We start from the raw sequence: 18,999 nt of genomic DNA, 5'->3' as shown, positions 1-18,999 counted from the left end.
GGGCTGCCCACACGTTGTCTGCAGAGTCGCAAGGCTGACAGGTATTTCTTTCGGAGCATTACCCGAGCTGTGGAAGCAAGGGGCCGGCTCTCCATGTGTGGTATTTCTCCGGGTTTCAATTCCGCATATCCCAGCGCCTGCCTCGCCGTGGTTTTTTATTACACCGGGTGATTAGATTTAAATGTTTCGTTCGCTTCGCTATCGAGTAACCGGGAGAGACCACACCTTCCTCGGACGAGATCCCAATCCTGCCAAAACCCCAGCGAAGCCGATGGAGGGCTGTTTCTATTTCCCTTCCCCCCCCCACCCCACCCCCCCGGAGCGGGGAGGCACCTGGCTGCGATAAACCTTTGATCAGGGTTGTACCGTACCTGCGCCGGGAAGGCTGCCCGCCCCCGTCCCGCTGCCCGCCACCTCCCCGGTTCCCACGGGCGACGCTCGGCCCTTGGGCGCAGGGGGACCACCCGACGGCCGCGGGGCATCCCGCGGGGCTCCGGGACCCTCGTCTGTCGGTATCGCCCCGGGAGATGCTCCAAGGAGGAGGGGGGCTTCCTGGGGGGCCTTCTACCTGCTGTAACAGGCATTAACCAAGCCCCCTTCCCTCTCCCCGTTTGCGGCGCTTTCGCCACCCGAACTACTTCGATCGAGGAGAAATGATTCCTTCGAAATTATTCGTGTTGAGAAAATCGGACTGAATTATTCCCAGCGTTCGGAGCTAAGAAAAGGAGCGATGGGACGGTTCGGAGGGTATTTCTGGGCGATATATGTTGAAGCGCCGGGATACAGCAGCACAACATACAGACCTGGCCACAGCCAGCAAGGACTGAAACGTCCCGTTTCGCTCATAAACCAGACCAGGCACGGAAGGACGCCCAGTCTCGACTCTAGCCTGCCCTGAAATCGCAAGGAAAGCAGCATTTCTACGATCGGCGGCTTTTTTGCTATAGGACTACGAACCGGGGAGCAAAATGAGGAGAACGAGGCGTCCCCCTGTCGTGCCCAAGCGCCGGGCTGGCCCCGGACTGCCCCGGTTTTTCTCCCCGGGGACCGCTCGGTTCCCTGTTGGGGCCAGCCCAGTCTGCTGCACAGCATCGCCCCGAGGGCGATGGGAAATAAACAGCTCCGAAGCGCAGAGCTCGGTCCTACCGTCCTCAAATAAAAATAAATAAATATTAAAAAAAAAAAAAAATGAAACGCGGCCTCTTAGTAAACCCCGCGGGAGGAGGGGGGGGGAGAGCTCCTGGATTTAAAAATTACAAATTAAAAAATCAGGTTCGGGTCCGAAATGAGCCACCGTAATGGCTTGAAAGGTTTTAATTACGCCTGCCCGTTAGCAGGGCGGCTCCGCGACCGCGCAGCGCCCCGCCAAGCTACCTGTGCTGCGGAGCGGCCACGGGAGCTGCGTGTCCCAGCGCTTGCGGGCTCTGCTTGCCCCAGACCGCCCTCCCCATCCCCTCGCGCTGCTGCGCGCAAGCCCCCGCGCCTTCGCACAAAGAAACAAACAAAAAAAATGCAAATAAAAAAAACCCAAATGATTTTCAACGGGGAGAGCGGAGCGGCGCGGCCGCGGCTTCCGAGGGGACGGCCGCTGCCTGCTCCGCCCGCGCCCCGGCCCCGCTCCGCTCCCTCCGGCAGCGCGGGGGGCAACAAACCAAGCCCGCAAGCACCCCCAGGCGCAGGCAGCGCGGTGCCGCAGCCCGCTCTGCACCGCAGCCCGCTCCGCACCGCCTGCCCCCGCACTCCGGCTCCGCGGGCGCGCAGGCTGGGCCGGGCCGGGCCGGGCCGCCCGCTCCTTCCCCGGGCGCACGGCGGCGATGAGAAGCGGCTGCTCGCTGCCGCGCTGCGGCCGTCTGGTCTGCATTAGTGTTTTTATAGGGGGCTCAAACAAATCGAATACAAGGTCACCAAATAATTAACAGTTGTGAATTCCCTCCTTCCCCATTAAAATACTTCCCTGCTTATATTTCATTTTCCTTCTGCCAACGATAACACTGCCTGGGCAAAGGCGCTGCGCAGATTACGCTATACTGCAGCTTTCGGTCCACCCAGAAACCCGCTGTTTTGCATAAACATGTTGCACTAGATGAACCTCAAGTGGGATTTACGCTTTTTCTTCTGCCACATGCACAGCCGGGCCATTTCCAGTTTCTGCACACGGGATCCCCCTTTCGTCCTGCTCCCTCTCTTTCACCCCCCTCCCGACCCTAATGGCAAGAGCAAAACAACGACGGTCGGACCCCTGCCCATTTGAAGCGGCTGCCTCTCAACTGGGACACAAAACTGCACAAAGAAAACGGGGAGAGAAACAGGAGACGGTCTCGATCCATTCCGATTTCCCCGTCCCTTAGGCGCGGAGCTCAGCAGTTCGCACGCCCGAGCCCGGCCGCGGTGCCGCGGCTGCGGGCAACGCTGCAGCCGCAGAAGGGAAAAGCGAGGTGAACCCGCGGCAGCCGGCCCTTGTGGCATTCCCTTCCCACGGGAGATCTCTTTGAAAATCGCGCTCCCTCGCACCCCGGCTATCTCTTTTTTTGTTTTCGGTTTGTTCCGAGCCGTGCCGCCTTTATCGCTGGCTGTGGATTTGCTTGTTTATAGCTCCCTTCTCAAGCTCCCTCCCGCTCTCTCTCTCTCTCTCTCTTCCCCCTGCCTGGTGGACTCCTTGCAGCTCCTAATTGTCCTGCCTTACTGTGGAGCTCCAATGCTGGGGGTCCCGAGGCCAGCGAGAGCACCATCTGCGTTTTAATGAGTTACTTCATGTGCCAACAGTAATTTTCCTGCATTCAGCTAGGTCCTGTCTGATCTTGCGACCGTAACAAGGGGGAGCGAGTGGGGGGCGGGAGGGGGTGGAGAAGGGAATAGCAAACCCTTTCCCCCCTTTCTGCGCTCTTTTTCTACCGCGGGTGTGTGTGTTTATGTATGTATGTATATATATAAGGCAGTAGTGTGGCTTTCCTCCCTCCCGAGCTACCCCGAAAGCGATCTTATTAGCTTCAAGCGGGAAGGTAGGAATCGAGGCGAAGAGGAGCGGTGGCCGGGTGTCCGCACCGCAGCGCTGTGCCCCGCTCAGCTGCGCAGGGCGGGGGGCGGGCTGGCTTCGGGGCTGCTGCGGGCAGGAGCCAAGCCGAGCTGCCCTGCTGGCGGGGGGCTTTCACGGGCACGCAGCACCGCAGCCCACGCCGTGCGGGGAGGGCATTTCTCGGCAGGACTAAAAGCTGCTTCGAGCTCCTCTCTGGGCTGCTGCCCCCCCAAAATCTTGCGATGAAGGATGCCGTTGCGGGCAGGAAGGACGGCCACCGCCGTCTCCCCCAGAGCTGCCGCTTAGGTGAAGAGCAGCCCATCTAATTGGGTCAATTTGGGCGGCTATATTGTCCGCAAATGAATTGACAGAACCTCCCCCCCCCCGCTTTCACTGAGCAAAGACTGTTCATCATCAGCACAACTCCAGCTCGCCAATTAACTGGGCTAGGAGCCCACGGGGGAGGTGGGCAGTAAAATAGCTACCACTTCAGAGGAACGGAAGCTCTCTTGAAGTTTTTTGGTGATGTGCCATTGGCTGGTCCGCTTCATTATGGGAGACTAGACAATATTTGATATGTTATGACATGAACACTCAATTAGATCACTGAGTTGAAATACTCCAATCAGTGGCTTGATGCTAAGCAACCCTCAGAAGGTCCAGCAGAAGGTCACAGCCTGTGACACATCAAATCAAAATCAATGGGGAAAAGTGAGCTTTTCCTTAATCAAACCAGGACTCCTGTTAGCAAATCACTTCCCCCGGAGTAGAATCTCCCATGCAGCGAGATGAGCTAAATTTGTTAAATTAACTGTCTTTCTTCTGGTTATCAAGAATAAGATGATCTTGAGCGCGGCTCTGTTTCCCCGCGGCTCGCAGAATTAGCACCCCGTTCCCTCTCCGGCGGGAAAGCGGGCCGGCTCCTTGCTAAACGGCTGAACTTTTCGAACCCGTATTTCATATAAAGCGGGTCCTCTTCCCGCCCCCCCCCCCCCCCCTTCGAACGGCGACGAAGAAAACAACCCCCGCAAGGCGAAGGTGGAAAGCAAAACCCCGCGTCCCCTCTCCCCTCGGAAACGCCTGGGCGCTTCCACGCACCCTCCCGAGCCCCGAGGGGCGCGACGGGCACCGGGGAGGGAGGGGAAGAGCCCCGCCAACCGCCCCCGCGGGGGAGGACCCCGGAGCCGCTGCCGGCTCGGGGCGGCGGGGGGCTGGTTGGGGTTGCGGCTGGGGTGCGGGTTGGGGACCGAGCGGCTCCCGTAGCTCCAGGAGGAAGCCGTGGGGTTTTCCCGGCGCGGCATTTTGCCCTAAAACGGGTGGGAAGCGGGGAGGTCGGCGTGCCCGCCCCGCTCCCGGCAGCGGCGGGGGGCCGCTGCCAGCCGCCGGCAGGTACACGGGCAGGGTCCCGAGCGGGGGGGGGGGGGGGGGGGGGGGCGCGGGCAGAGGGGAGGATCTTCAGATCTGGGAGGGGAGAAGGAAAGAATGCACAACCTTCATTAAGAACCTGTTAACTGCTCTGTCCTTAACGGCTCAGAAACCAGGGTAACGACAAATAAAAATAATTTTAAATTACGGGGCGTTTTGAGGGAAGGGAAATCGCCGAGAAACCTCCATCCCACTGCCTCGGGTATGGGGGGTAAAACAACGAGCGAGAAGCAAACCAGGGCCCCGGCCGGGTCTGCGGGTCGCCGCGGGGCTCCCCGCGGCGCCGGTGCCGCCCCGGGAGAGCGGGGGCAAGGGCTGGGGCCCGGCTGGCCCCGGGCGCTGCCGCGGGCCCGTCCGCCGCGCTCCCCGCCGCCGGGCAGCCCCGGGGCCCGGCCCGGGGTGGGTGAGGACCGGCCCCGCAGCGGACGGCGAGCCCGGGCCGCCCCGCGCCGAGCCCCGGCGCCGGGAGTTACCTGGGCTTGGGGCTGCCTCCCGCAAGCGGAGCCGGCGGCGCCCCGGCGCTTTCAAACGGGGCCGGTGCTCCTCCAGGTAACCCCGGTAAAGCGACCCTAGGCGAGAGCAGCCCCAAGCAGCAGAGGTTTGCCCTCGGTCAGTTTGAACTTTCTATTGGCCTTACAGCCGCGGCGGTAAGAGCGAGCTTTTCCCCGGCAGGCGGAAAGAAACCAAAGGGCGGCTTGTGGGTGTGTTTTTGGTTGGTTTTTTTTTCCTTTTTTGTGTTCCCCCCCCCCCCCCCCAAGGTTGCATTGACACCCGAAACGCTCCTGCAAAGCTATGGCGTGTTGCCCACCACCCCGTGACGATTCGGGGAGGAACACGCGTGTTTCCCGCACGCAGCACTTACGGCTGCTGTGGTCCGGGTTTCGCAGCTGGCTTGAAAAGAAAACAACGCGATCCTCAATTTACCGAAAGATCCACTTTTCTGCAATACCGGGGCGGGGTGGGGGGAGCGCGGAAGCACCAGTGACCGATCCCCCCCCCAGCGCCAGGCTCCGCGGCACGGCAGCCTCGCACCGCGCAGCGCCGCGGGAAGGGGCGCCCGCAGCCCCGGGGGACGGTGAGGGGCGAGGGGGCGCGGGGAGCGTCAGAACTTACCTCGTCCCCTGTCTACAAAACTAGTGATGGTGTTGGCAGACTTGGACGACTGGAAAAAGCTGGCGTTGATGCCCAGTTTCTCCGCGATGGAGTAAGTCCTGAACAGAGACAGCATGTACTCGTGGGGTTCCGCCCGTGGGAGCGCCCGGCCCGCGGCGTGTCCCCCTTGCCGCGGGCGGGTCTCCCGTGGGGACCGCGGCACCCTGCGGCCCCGTCCGCCCTTGGAGGAGGCGGCGAGCTCCGAGGCGGCGGGGAGGGAAGCCGGGAGGCAGCAAGGTAAATCCCAGAGGAGGCTGGCGAGCAAGGCGGCGGAGAGCAGGGCCCGGCGTGCATTCATAGCGAGAGGCGGCGGCGGTGGGGAGGAAGAGGAGGGCGGCCCGACGTGCGGCTCCGGCGGCCCACGGAGCGGCGCGGGGACTGCGCGGCGGCGTGGCGCGGAGCGGGGACTGCACCCGGGCGGGCTCGGCCCGGAGCAGCCCGCCCCGCCCCGTGGGTACCGCCCCGACGCGGACCGCCCCGTGGGGGCACCCAGCCCGCCCCCGCAGGGCGGTCCGCGGCGGGGCGGGACACCCCGCGGCCGGGCGCTTGGGGGTCCCCTGGCTCCCTGCTCGCCGGGGACTCCACGCGGGAAGCGGACGGCAGGGGAGGGATGCTGCGCGTCTTGCTGCCACCCTTCGGGTACCGCTTCTCATCGACCCGCCAATGCTTTGGTGTGCCCAGGTGCCTCTTGGGTGCTGCCGTTTCGGATGCGGGCAGACTGGTGCGATGCTAATGATCTTCCTCGAGGCTCTCTGTATTCCCATGGCTGTGTGCCCGAGAGCTTGGCGTGAAGCAGGAGTCTCTCAAGAACGAGAATCTGGTGGAAAGTGGGGGACTTGTCATCTTGGGATGCGCCAGGGCCCACCTAGCGGGCAGCCGCGAGGCAGGCCCTGCCAGCTGCCAGAGAGGGAAGGGCAAGCACAGGGGTGCAGAGTCAGAGACAGTTTTTCTTTCAAAATCTGCACAGCCATCAAGAGGGGACCAGCCTGAGAAGAGCACGGTGCCAGGCTGGGGCCTGGGACAATGCAGCGCTGGGCAGGCAGCACTGGCAAATTAAGCAGGGCAGCCTGGGGCAGGCAGGAAAGCCTCCTCAAAGCACAGGTCATGTAGGAGACAACAGTGGAGCATAAGCAGGAGGATTCACCCCTGCCTTTTCTTTTGGATTTTTAGACGTGCATCCTCTAGTAGAAGACTGGTGTCAGCTCTCCAAATGGTTTCATCCAGCCATCAGATAGATAGAACCCTAGATAAGGGTTCACAGCCATGGAAAAAGCATGGTAACAAGCTTGTGTTACCCTACCTGTCCAGTTTCCTCCCTGATTCTTCCTGACCTCCTTCTCATCCTCCTTCCTGAACCATGGCAGTGCTGCCGTTGATAGCCACAAGCCACCCTCCTTTTCCCCACATTGCTTTCCTTTGCCCTGTGTTTGTGACAGTGCTGAGCTCCTGTCCCATCCTGTCCTGTCCTGTTCTCTCCTCTCCTTTCCTCTCCCACTCTCCCATTCTCCACTTCTTCCTCTCTCTCCTATCTGCCTCAGCTCTGCCACTGATGGATTTTCCTCTAGCAAGAGATGCTGCAGCCTGAGGGTTGTGTTTGGCAGTGAAAGCTCAGTCTATAGCAAATAAAGGAAATCTGGCTTTCACCCCATGCTGAATCCGACATCTCTGATACACTCCTCCATCAGCAGCTGTTCTTCATGATCCATGCAGTCATACATGGACTTTCTTGTCTTTTTCTTTCCCCTTCTCATTTTCTACCTAGAGAGGGCAACTCATGCCTGGGCTTTTGGCACAAGTGCAACGCACTCTGTGGGATGAGGCAGACCCAGCCAGGCAACACGGAACAGGCATCTAGCCTGGCCAGTCCCAGTTTGTCTGTAGGGAGCTCAGTGCCACGGTGCTCCCCAGCTCTTGTCCCTAGGCAGCCATTTGAATGTGACCATGTCGATGGGGGGACACATCGCTTGGATTAGCGAACAGGGCCCATCGTTGTCTTCACTTCTTTTTAGTAGGACAGATGTACTGTGAGGTCCTGGCAGATGAACTGTGAAGAAACAGAGCTACAAAAGAGTATCAGTGGCAGTGCAGAAGTGAGGCAAGTGTCCTGCAAAACCAGTGCCCACTTTGTTCCATCCTGGTTTTTTTACCCCTTTTTCTTTATTGTGCTTTCACTCCTCCTGCCTATCTCCTGGCTTTACAGCTGCCCTGCTGACCGTTTCTCTCCCTTTTCATCAGCTGCTTTCTGCTCTGGGACCTTCGCCCCCTCCTCCTGCCCCTTCAGCTTCACTTTTCTGATCCCTTACTTCTGTTACTTCTACTCCCGTTTGCCACTCCCATCCTTTCTGCTCTGTACTTAGCATTTTGACTATTTTTTCTTGCCATGACCCAGTTCCTTCCGGAGCCTTATCATCACTTTTTTTGTTTCCTTCTGCCCCTTTTGTGCCCTCTTCACTTATTCCACGCTCCTGCCTGCTATCTCCAATCAGCTGCCCAGCTCCAGTTTCTTCTCCGCCAACTTCTGCCCAACCCTAGTCCCCCAGGCTCTTTCTTTTCTCTCCTGCTGCATTTCATTGTCCTATTTTTCTTTTCTGATATTGTTTCCACTTCCCACATCCCCTCCTTGCAGTCCCCAGTGCTGCTGCTGCACGGCTGCCCTTTCCCACTCCCACCCCGCTGGTTTCCAGGGTCCCCTCGCTGCTCCTGGAGTGTCTGTTCCCTTCCTGCCTTTGTCTCTCGGTCTGTCTCTCCTCTTCCCTCTTTGTTCTCGGCTTTTTCCTCCCTTGGCCTCCTCCTCTCCCAAGGGAAGGTGGTTTCATACTAATGCAAAGCTGCAAGGGTCGAGTGGTCTTGAGAGCAACTTCCATCAGCCCGATTTCATTTCTACCTGCTGCTTTTGCACGTTTTAATGCATTCTCTCAAATGGACTCGGACGGCTGTCTTCCACCCTCACTTCTTTATTGCGAGGGGCCTGTCTGGAAGCCCTCTGCAGCCAACGGGGGTCCTTCCCCTAGCTCCAGTGACCTTTCAGGCAGTGCAGAGGCTGGGAGAGGCACGTGCACTGTTGTTATTACCCCAAGACAGTAACGCTCATCAGATGATAGCATACACAGGTCATAACAGCCATAGAGTAGGCAGTGGTGCTCTCCTGTCTTTCTTGCAGCATTAGGCTCTGTTGCTCGGGGTGTCCCTTTGCCATTTTGGAAGACAATGCCATTGTTCAAAACAGATAATTGCCAGAACAGTCACTCAAAGGAACAGAGAAGACAGAGCGTAAGGAACTAAGAAGATGTAGCAATCTTGGTGCCTTATGCAGCTACTCAGTCAGATCACTGTGAGGGACTCGAACATATCAAACCATCTTAAGAAGTTTTGGGTTTGACTGGCATTGAGAAAACCACGTGAGACCAGACTCAGGAGCTGCAGGCAGGAGCAGGCACCTTGTGGGGCAGCATGAGAATGAATCAGCGCCTGTGAAACAATTGGGATCCCAGCTTCGGAGCTCGGCAAAGGATGTAATAACGGCAGCAACAATAAGAAGAATAAAATAATAACAGCCACCAGAAAAGAAGAATAGCATTTTTTAAAATTATTTCCTTTCCGGTTTTCCCAACAATAAAAGCTGGCCAGATTTCAGTTTATAATTGCATTATAAATATTTTGTGACAATTTTTTAATTTCAAATGCATTTCTCCAAACTAAAGCCACTTTGAGACTGCAAAACTACAATTTAATTAATTTCCTTGCACTAGTACAGATAGTTTCCACATCTTTCAAATTTTTTCCTTTCTGTGAATTTGCTATTCTGGGAAAAGGAAAAACATCAGAGGCAAATTTGAAAGCCAGGAGACAGACAAAATCAAATGTAATTTTTTTTTTCCCCTGGAAGTTTAATGGAAATTTATCTTGTTATAACAATAAAATGAGCACCAATGTTGAGGACTGGTACCAGAGGTTAAAATTCATCCCTGCACAAGTGGTCAAGCCAAGGCCTAAGCATCACTCATCTCACCTCTGGTTTGTGGTCTTTCAGAAGACTTCCCGTGGTGCATAAGTGGCGTTAGTACAGAGCTGATCAGTTTGTAGACAGTTCCTCTTAGTACCTTTTATTTTTTTTAAAGCTAAGTTTTGGGTTATTATAACATGAATGATCCATTGTAGGGTTTTTATTTCTGCAAACCAAAATCATGCTCTATTATGATAACTAGAAAATGTACCCACTCAAAGTGTGGTCTTCTTCACCCTTTACCACAAAGAGGTTTGAAAAGGCTGTGGTCACACCACAAAATCGGGGGTAGGGATTTGTACTGGCAGAGCAGTTAGCACGATGTTTTCTGAAATGCCCGTGTACCCATATGTGCTGGTTTTCAGCAAAACACCAACCTCCACAAGCCCAGGCTTTGATAATGGGACTTGTCTTTCAAAGACCCGAGATCTGAGGCATTAAACTCCCATTGCTTTTAGCTTCAACATTTTTAGCACCTCTGCTTCCTTGCTGCAGTGCTCCGTATGAGCAGCGATATTTGTTTTCAGAAGGTAGATTCTGACCCAGCAGTTTCTTCCCCTTCCCCAGATGGGCCCTCCCTCATAGGTAACACGCCAGCTTCTCCCCCTGCCTCCCTCCTGGCTGGGCTGTCCTGCTCTTGGCTGAGAGCATCTTCAGGGAGAGAGCACCAAGCTCCCTTCTCTGCTGCCTGCATCCTGGCTTGTTGCATTAACCAAATACTTATTTTTCCTTTTTTGATTAATACAGCAAACTATCTTTTTTTTTTTTTTTTTCCTCAGCATATTCGTTTCAGCCTGCCTGCTCTCCAAACTGTTAACATAAACCTCAAAGGTCTGAGCGGACCGAGAAACTTGATTGTCAAAACTATGCCATGCGAGCTAACAGGAGGTGAGGGAGCATACTGAAATAAAGAGGGCTGCTTTAGGAGAGTCCGAACCAGCTGTCGCATTGTGGTCCTCCAAGGAAGGCTCTGTTTCACTTTCCAAGCATCCCACAAGGGATCTGTGCCTGTCCCAGCACCCCACAGCCCGCAGGGCTCTTCCAGGCGAGTGTCCTGCACTCCAGCTCAGTGGAGGTTTGTGCAGCCCCACAGCGTGGGGACAGGCTTTCCCATTTCTCTTCCTTTTTCTCTTGCTTTCTACAGTCAGTCTTTTCAGAAGAAAAGTCGGGAGAAGTAGTGGGGCTAACCCTAAGCGCCACTGTTGCTTTTTACAGCTTTTTATTTTGCCACGAACCAGTGGCAACGTTGCTTCTCTGCAAGCTCTCTGCATTTTTGTCACTGTCTTAGATTAGAACCATATTGTCTCTCACTCACAGTTAAAAACTTAATATATAGGCACGAAGAGTAAAGCCACTCCTGCATTCTTGGTGCGTCAAAACACATCCTGACACTGGGGAAACAAACTGCAGCATATAGAGCAGGAGAAGGGGAAGAGGTTTGCAAGAGCGGTTCTGCTTTCATTTGCTCTGGCGTAGAAAATTAAAATGATGTAGGAAATTGTCTTTCCTGTTTAGGATAGATTTGGTTTTGAAAAATTACTGCTAACTTTGTAAACATTAAAATAGAAGCAATAAAGATGTGAAATTTCACACAGGGGATCTACAATGTTTGTATAATTATAAGCATATGGTTACTTTACATGAGGTCTCTGTTATACTTTTATTTACTAGTGCTTGGGGAAAACAGAGGTTCTCGAATTCAGTGTTTATTTACATGTACAGGGAACGTCACAGTCCCCGTTAACCTGTCATAATCTGTATTTCTGTCTCGGAGCTCCAGCTATATAAACCGAACTGCCAGTTACGCTATCATTTCTAATTTGTTCAGCTACACTGCTAACTCAGACAGTTTCTGTCGTTTCTAAATAATGTATATCCTGCTGCCGGTGGCAGGATGGGAACTGCTTACTGCCTCGGCGCCTGCTCATTTCAGCTCTTGGGGGGCTAAAAGTGAAAGGCTGTTGCTTTGATGCAGTTTTCTCTTTTCTGAGGAGTTTGGTGGCACTTTAATTTATTGTTTTCTTTTTAGTCTGACTTTCCGCTAGGCTGCAAACCCAGCCCCGGAGGATACTCGGCATTTTTTCTTTGGTGCAGAGTATCCACAGATCCTAATTTTGTAGGACACAAAAGGACCTCAGCCCCAGCAGGATCCAGCCCTCCATTTATGGGCTGAATTGTACTGTTTGTTGTCTTTAATACTTAGTGGCCATATGTTTAGGACTGCTCTCTGCTTCAGTGTAGTGAGTGCAGGAGCTCATACGTGCATAGTAACTTCTGATCTTAGAAAAAACGTGGACCGATTTGCAGACATTTATTGCACTTTTACATTCTACATATGGATACTTACAGTTTCAATAAGCTAGATTTAACTGTTGGTTTTGTTTTTTCTGGAGTGTGAGTACCTCAGCACAGGCTTCCAGCTTTGGCTGCACTCAGGCTGGTGCTGTGAAACGATGCTCATTGTCACGAATGATCACGACCACACGTTCTGCCTGGAGAGGGACAGGGACATACGGTGGACTCCTTTTTAAAAAAGATGAAGGAGTCCTTACAAAGTGCTGCTTCATCACAGTTTGCCCTATATGCGTGAAAGAATTTATTTATATCTTTTTATTTTACAATTCTTTTCTTGCTCCTCTCACTTCCCTTGCTTCCCTCTCATTAATTCAGCACTGCATGGGCACTTTGAGCATTGGCATCTGGGTTTTCTTGCAGGCCCTGAGATGATTTTAGGTGTCTCAGTTGCTGTCCTGTTACGAGTGTTGGGATGCAGGCAAACAGTTTACCTGAGACACGGAAGATGTGAGTACCAATCTTATCCATACTCACACTACCTCAGGAGTTTCACTCTATCTTTCCTTGCTGCTGTTTCTGCCTCATTCCTTGTTTCATCTGTGAACTCTTCAGGACAGAGGCTACTTCCCACCATGCTACTGCTATTTAATTCTTTTCTTGGTAGGGAAAATTTAATTTTTCTTTATTCAGTTCAAAGCAGTCTGCCAGTGCCAGCTCTGATGAGCCCACTGGGTGTTGTTTACTGCCTTCCTGGGTAAGGACCTGCAGCTGTTTCCCCTAAAGAAACCCTTTAGGAGCAGCACAGGAGTCTTGCTGCATACAGACACAAACCAGGGGCTGCCAACTGAGCAGCCTCTGGCAAAGGAAACCAACTCCTGGGAAGTACAAAATTCATTTTGACCTTTGTCAATGCTTTGGTGTTGGAAGGAGCCGTGCTGCAACAGTCTCCAGGCTGGGGACATTCCCTGATCTGCAGAGATCATGCCTGAAGATGGTGGCAGGGGAAGGGGAGGCACAGATCGAATCGTGTGATGGTGACAGCTGTCATGTTAATTCTACCTTTCCCCCCCTCTTCTGTTTTTTCCTGGGTTTACTGAGGAGGGAGTGAAATGCATAAAAGGGAAGAGGATCGAGTAACAAGAGGAAAAGACAGGCTGGCAGTGGTTTTATATCAAAAGGTTAGCTGTCAGCTGGATCTTCCCTACTAAACAGAGGGGCACCCTCAGTGCGAATTCAACTCCGTCTCAGAAAACATCCCCAAGTGCTCCAAGTGTTCTTTTTCCTCTGTATTTCCATTTTTGCTGTTTAAAATGTCTGTAATTTTAAAAAGCTGCTTTTCCTATTCCTGGTACAGTGTGAGATACAGGCACAGCAAAGGGAAGCTGCTGACTTTCCCCAGGGAAACGGTTAAAGTATTTCTCCAAGGGGCAGTGCTGCAGCACACAGCCCAGTGCCACAGCACTCAGCCCCACTCCGAGCTGGCTGCCAGGTTGAGCTTCTCTGGCACAAAGACCAGCGATGCCCTGACCTGAGTCAGCCATGGTATCCACATCCTTTCTCGATCCCAAATTAACTCCGTTGTTTTGCTGAGTAAAAGATGATTAAACAAGTAGTAAGATGTTATCATTAGAGGCTTCCTATTAAATTATGACTATAAATACTGGTAAAGGGAGGATAAGGCTTCCTCAAGCTAAGCATGTTAGCAGCTAATGTTTCTTTAAACATTGTCCACAAAATGCATTGGCTGACCAGAATGTTTATCAGTGCTACCTCTTAGGAAACTGAACGGGATTAACTTCAGTTCCTCTGACTGCTTTATATTTAGTGCAGTAATGTGGCCACCTTTTACATAAAACTGCATCATTAAACAGATTCCCCAAATGATTTTCAAAACCACAAAGGCAAAAAAGACTAATACAATAGAATGCTGAGGCTGAAAAAGAAGCATTCACCACCCAGAGCACAGCAAAATCCTTTCACCTATAGCATATTTTGATTCCTTTGCAGCTTCATCATAATTCTGGATTCCTTTATTTGAAATGCTTGTTCTGGAATTAATTAAATCAGCTGGTCCAGTCCTTGAGCTATTAATGTGTACACTTACTCTTCCTTAATGTAAAGTTGGGGGGGGTGTGTGTGCGGTTCTATATACAGGAGCAATGGTAACAAGCCAGAGCGACACCAGCATGCCATAGCAAATAAAGAACTCTAAAGCAGAAGTGGGCATTGCTCCTCCCTGCTGATGCCAATGCTGCCCTGGCACAGGGAATCACACTCCTGCCCTCCTACCACTACATGTGCATGGCTGCTGGTGTGGGCAAATGCCAGAAAGGCAGAAGGGAAAAGGAAGCAACAGCAGACTGAAAATATAAATGTATTAAAAAATTTAAAAGCATAAATCGTGGGCATTACTTTTATCATGGGTATTTTATCTGTGCCAACTGAGTAGCAAAAAAATCCTTTAGGAAAGCCACACTGAAACTGAGCAAACAGTGTAGATAACAGCCCCCACGCTCACTGCGGATGAAACAGAGAATGAATGTGCAATACTTTGGGAGGTGCTGGTTTGCCTCTGAATTTCCAAAGTCCAGAGAGATTTATTCATTTTGGGCCTGAGCCCAAAGCCATTTGCAGGCAAGGGGAGTCTTGGCTGGGGCAAAGGGTCGACCTTTTTATGGCAGGGCTGGTCTATGGTGATCAGAAAAGAGCGGCTCCCATTCAGCCTGCACCTCCTTCACACGGGGAAATGCGCAAATGTTGCTCTCACTGACGTTAATGGGAATTATGGTTGCAATTTAACTTCCTTTCGTGCCAAGGTATCCCACAGGTAATGGCCCGGGTGTGTGTACAAGAATTAGTTCTTAAACCTGCATGCATTTCTCCTTTTTATAAAAGAAGACCAGGCACTCTGTAACTGCTGAGAACAGGCGGTCTGAAAGGTGTTTTATTAACTAGAGTTGGGGAAGAAAATGAAACTGAAAAGAATACGACTGCATATTAAACTACATGAAGTGGTCATGACAACTGGGGATCTCAGTATCATAAAATTTTAACAGCTGGATGCAATCAATGGGGATTTTCCATTTTTCTTTTTTGTTAAGCTTAAGAAAGAGAGAGGGGACAAAAAAAGAAAAAGAAAAGCTTCATTTTGCTCGAGCAAGCTCTTTATCCAGCTCAGCTTTCTTTGCTTAATATCAGAAGTTGCCTTTACTTCTCTATAAATCTCAGCACTGCCTGTGCTCGGCTGATGCTGTCCCTTTTCCGGAGCAGGGATTCCACAGCAGGAGGTGTTCAATATGCCCAACAGCAGCATGACAAGGAATGGAAATCAGAGAAATCAGAGAAATACTATAGGGAGACTTCCCCAGCGTGTATACAATTTTCAGAACTTGCCAAATAATTAATCGACATAAAATTTTGCCTCAAAATTCATCAAGACTCATTTGTGCCTGAAATCCCACTGTAGCTCTTCAGTGAAAAGACTACATTCCAAGGTGAGTAGAATAGAAACACTTTACTGTTCTGCTGAGCATCTTCCTTTTCATCATATGTAATCACAGCCCAGGCTTTCCCTTTTATACATTTCTTTTGCTCTAGCACTGCTTCCTTCTTGGTAATGTCAACACTTGCTTTGAGGTAGCTGAAGAAATATTTCGCAGATTGAGCTTTATCAGAACTATAGAAAGGAAAAGCGTTGGAGAGCAAAAGAGAGCATTACAAAAATAATGTAATGGGCTTCTCACCAAAAAAATAAATGCATATGTTTAGAAAACAAATCCAGAATTGTATATAAGTTACTGGAATCATATTCCTTGATAGGTCCATTGAGGACTGCCTTATTCATTCAGAGTGTAATGGGATATTATTCATCATAAATAAGTTTGATAGTTCTCAGTCTGACTTGTATGTCTTTGCTCAGGCAGCTTTACAAACAAGCATGTTTCCTCAGTTTGTTGTTATTTCCATGCCTGTTAAACTGCAAACCAACTCCAAACTTCTGACTTCACCTTCCAGTGGTTACATGTGAATGTCTGTTTATTAAAATAACTTCATTTTTCATTTACCAGTGCCTCATGATGCCTACAACAGCATCCACACATCTGAAGAAAATCTGCTGCTCTCACTGCATTTTCAGCCCATCCAAACCCCACTTGTCTGTGAAGTCACAGGTTTTCCAGAGCAGAGGCTGGGTTCTGGATGAACTCCTAAGCTCCAGTTTTGAGAACTGTTGATGGGCCTTGCCTATTCCGAGGGACTCAGCACTGCACACTCATACAGGGCTCAAAGCAAGGCAGGACGGAGCACTGAAGCTGCAAAAAGAGCAGATGTCAGCCTGGGGAGTTTTCACCTTCAGTCTCCCAATTCCTTCAACGGGTTGCCCTAAATCTAGTTTTCAATGTTTCTCCCACAAAAGTCATTCCGAAACACCTGTAGGAGGGCCAAAATAAACATCATCAGATGGTGACTGGAAAATGTCATGGGCTGCCCTTTGCCCAGGTGCCCAGGGAGCGAGCGGAGCACATCACAGGGAGACCTGGCAGTGCCCGTAGCAGTGAGCTGTGGAGAAAAATCACTGGTGGCAATGAAATGCTGGCTGGACTCGGTGACTGCTGAGAGCTGGGGCAGGGATCTGGTCCGCAGATGTGGGGGAACATGTCTGGGCAGTGATGGACTGCCGAATCGTGTGCTTGGTTCAGTACCGAATGCCTCTGAGCTGAAGTGAGCCGTGGGCAGGCGGGGGCTCAGAGCCAGCGGCACAGCATACAGCGATCAGCGGGAAGGGCGATGAAACACACTCGCCTATAGACGACGAGCTCGTAGCAGGACCAAACCACAGCAGCTGAACTAGCTGATGTGCTTTAGAGGCGAGTGCGAGGCACCGGGCAGTGAGAGGCGTTGTTCTTCTGTTCCGAGAGAACTCGCTGCCTCAGAGCTCCTCGGGAAAACAAGCCACGGGGCCTTTCCAGGCCTCCCGCGAACCAACAGAACCCGGGCGAGGAACGCGGGCAGCCCGTGAAGAAACCCTCCTGGGGGTGTGTTCGACTGAAAACAGGGGACATACTCGCACCTGACTAAACCGCCGGAGTGCCGCTGCCGCCGGCGGGGTGGCGCTGACCGGGAACTGCCCCGCAGCGCCGAGCCGGCCCTTCGCCCTCAGGGCCGCGGCCTCCCCCGCACCGAGGGGTGCGCAGGCTCGGGGGGGCGGGACGGGACACACGGCGCGGCGGCACTCCCCGACCTCCTCCTCGCCCTCCCGCTTACAGACGGCCCGGTGTGCCCCGGCCCCGCCGGGAGACCGGCCCCCGGAGGGCAGGGCCGGCCCCTTCCCCGCCGCCGGCCGCTGCCGGCGCCGCCGCTTTCCTCCCGTTCCCGCCGCCCGCGGCTGGCGCGGGGGCGGCCGTGCCGTGCCCGGGGCGACGGCGCCACCTGGCGGCCACAGCGACCCGCGCCGCCGCGTCCGGTCCCGGGGCGGCGGGGGGACCCCGCGGAGCCTCCGGCCCCCCCAGCGGTGCGTTTTCCCTCGTGTGAGTCCGCGTCTGACAGAGGCACAGACGGGGACATCGTCCGGAGGGGGGCAGCCCCCCCGGTCTTCCCGAGGACGGTTCGCTTAATTTTGTTCCGGTGTCTAGGGGTGCGGCTGCACCGCTGCAGCGCCCCGACATCACGACAAGCTCCGACCTCGTGTCTGTGTCCCTTTGTTCCGCGCGCTCCTCGCTGTGTCCCCTTGTTCCTGCGCTCCTTTCTGTGCTCGAAGCTGCGGCCCGCAGGCCGATTTTCCATCCGATGCTTGCCTCGCGCGCTGCAAGCATTCAGCAGGGATGACAGCAGAGCATCCGAGGGGAGGAAACCAGGAGGTAAAGGTTGAAACTGTGGGCATCCAGCCTGGAAATCACACAAGCTGTTTGTGGCGCAGGGGAATGATGAGGTTAATTGAAAGTTATTGTTCTACACCTAGCATAAGTTCTGAAGTAGTGAAAAGGCTGAGGAAAAGCAGCTCGGCATGTGCTGGTTCGTGGGCGTTGTCAACCTGATGGGTGCAACCGCTGTCCAGCAAATTCCTGTGGCCTTTGCTGCAGGTGCGTTTGCAAGGAAAACCCAAACTTTCTGAGGATTCATGCTTTGTTGCATCTCCTCAAAGGACAGCTTATAAACTCTGCGAGAGCTCTACCTGAGATTACAGGCGCACAAAGGTACGCTGAAAAATGCTACAGCCAATGCTTGAGCTTCAGGAGCGATTCTGCAATGCGTGCAGACCTGAAACCCATGAGCACATATTCTCATGAGGCTCTCCTGGAGCCAAAACCCTGCCCCATGTGTCACTTACCGGTGTTAGCAACACTACTCGTGTTCCCAAAGTACTCTTCATTAATGATATCACATTTACACTCGTTTTTGTCACCCCTGCTAGGTAGCAATGACTTCCAGCAAACCACCAAGAGGCTGACACCTCGGACAAGTACAGTGAGGTCTAACGGAGCCTGTCTGTCTGCAGGAACCATGAGATATACGGGCTTAGCATCCCAGCGGTCTGTGAGGTGACATGTATGGCTCTGCACCTCCACTCACACGGCCAGGTCTCGGGTGCAGAGGTGAGGTTCGTCTGTGGCACCTGAGCCCTGCAGGTCTCTGTTTCCCAGACTTCGGAAAGATTTCTTCCTGGTGTAGAATGGTCTTTTAATGATTTTCCTTTTCTAACATTCATGTACATTTTGTCCTTTCAACTTACTGATAAATGCAGCAGCCTGCTTTCCATTTTCACAATGTGTTTTGCCCATGACATCAGATGTCAAGAGTTGCAGAGGCACTTGGAAAGCTCTCAGCATACATGCGCTGCCCCAGACCACACCTTCTCCTTGAGGAATTCCCAGGCTTTCAACTTGAGTCTGTGATCTCTGTAAACTCTTGTCTGTGATATCTGAATGTTTGTAATACTTCTCATTGTTCAGGATCTAGCACCGTCCAAGTGCATGGGGTGGCTTGCCATTCACCAGCAGATATGTGCCAGGCTTCCTCCAGCAAATCTTCCTCACCTTCCCGAGCTCTCCTGCACATGCTGGCAGGCTGTCAAGGAGAGCTGGGGGGCAGAAAATCATGGCCCCCTCAGCAGTCA

The 18,999-nt window shown here is 52.9% G+C and overlaps 1 protein-coding gene across 3 annotated transcripts in view; it reads right to left on the bottom strand.

The window, feature by feature from the left end:
* GDF6 (growth differentiation factor 6) overlaps window positions 1–18,999 on the bottom strand; it is a 151,762-nt gene that overhangs the window by 111,540 nt on the left and 21,223 nt on the right. For all 3 annotated transcript variants that reach the window (XR_013926684.1, XM_080378943.1, XM_080378944.1), the window contains one exon: window positions 5,552–18,999. This exon is cut by the window's right edge. Coding sequence is in view for 2 of the 3 variants with exons in the window: in XM_080378943.1 (XP_080235069.1) it covers window positions 5,552–5,888 (337 nt within the window). In the remaining variant the exon portion in view is untranslated. The remainder of the gene's footprint in view (window positions 1–5,551) is intronic.

This window comes from Falco punctatus (genome assembly GCF_963210335.1).
Source record: "Falco punctatus genome assembly, chromosome: 3".
Taxonomy (NCBI): domain Eukaryota; kingdom Metazoa; phylum Chordata; class Aves; order Falconiformes; family Falconidae; genus Falco; species Falco punctatus.
Note: the sequence above shows the minus strand (reverse complement) of the source record. Positions and strands in the feature narration are given on the sequence as shown.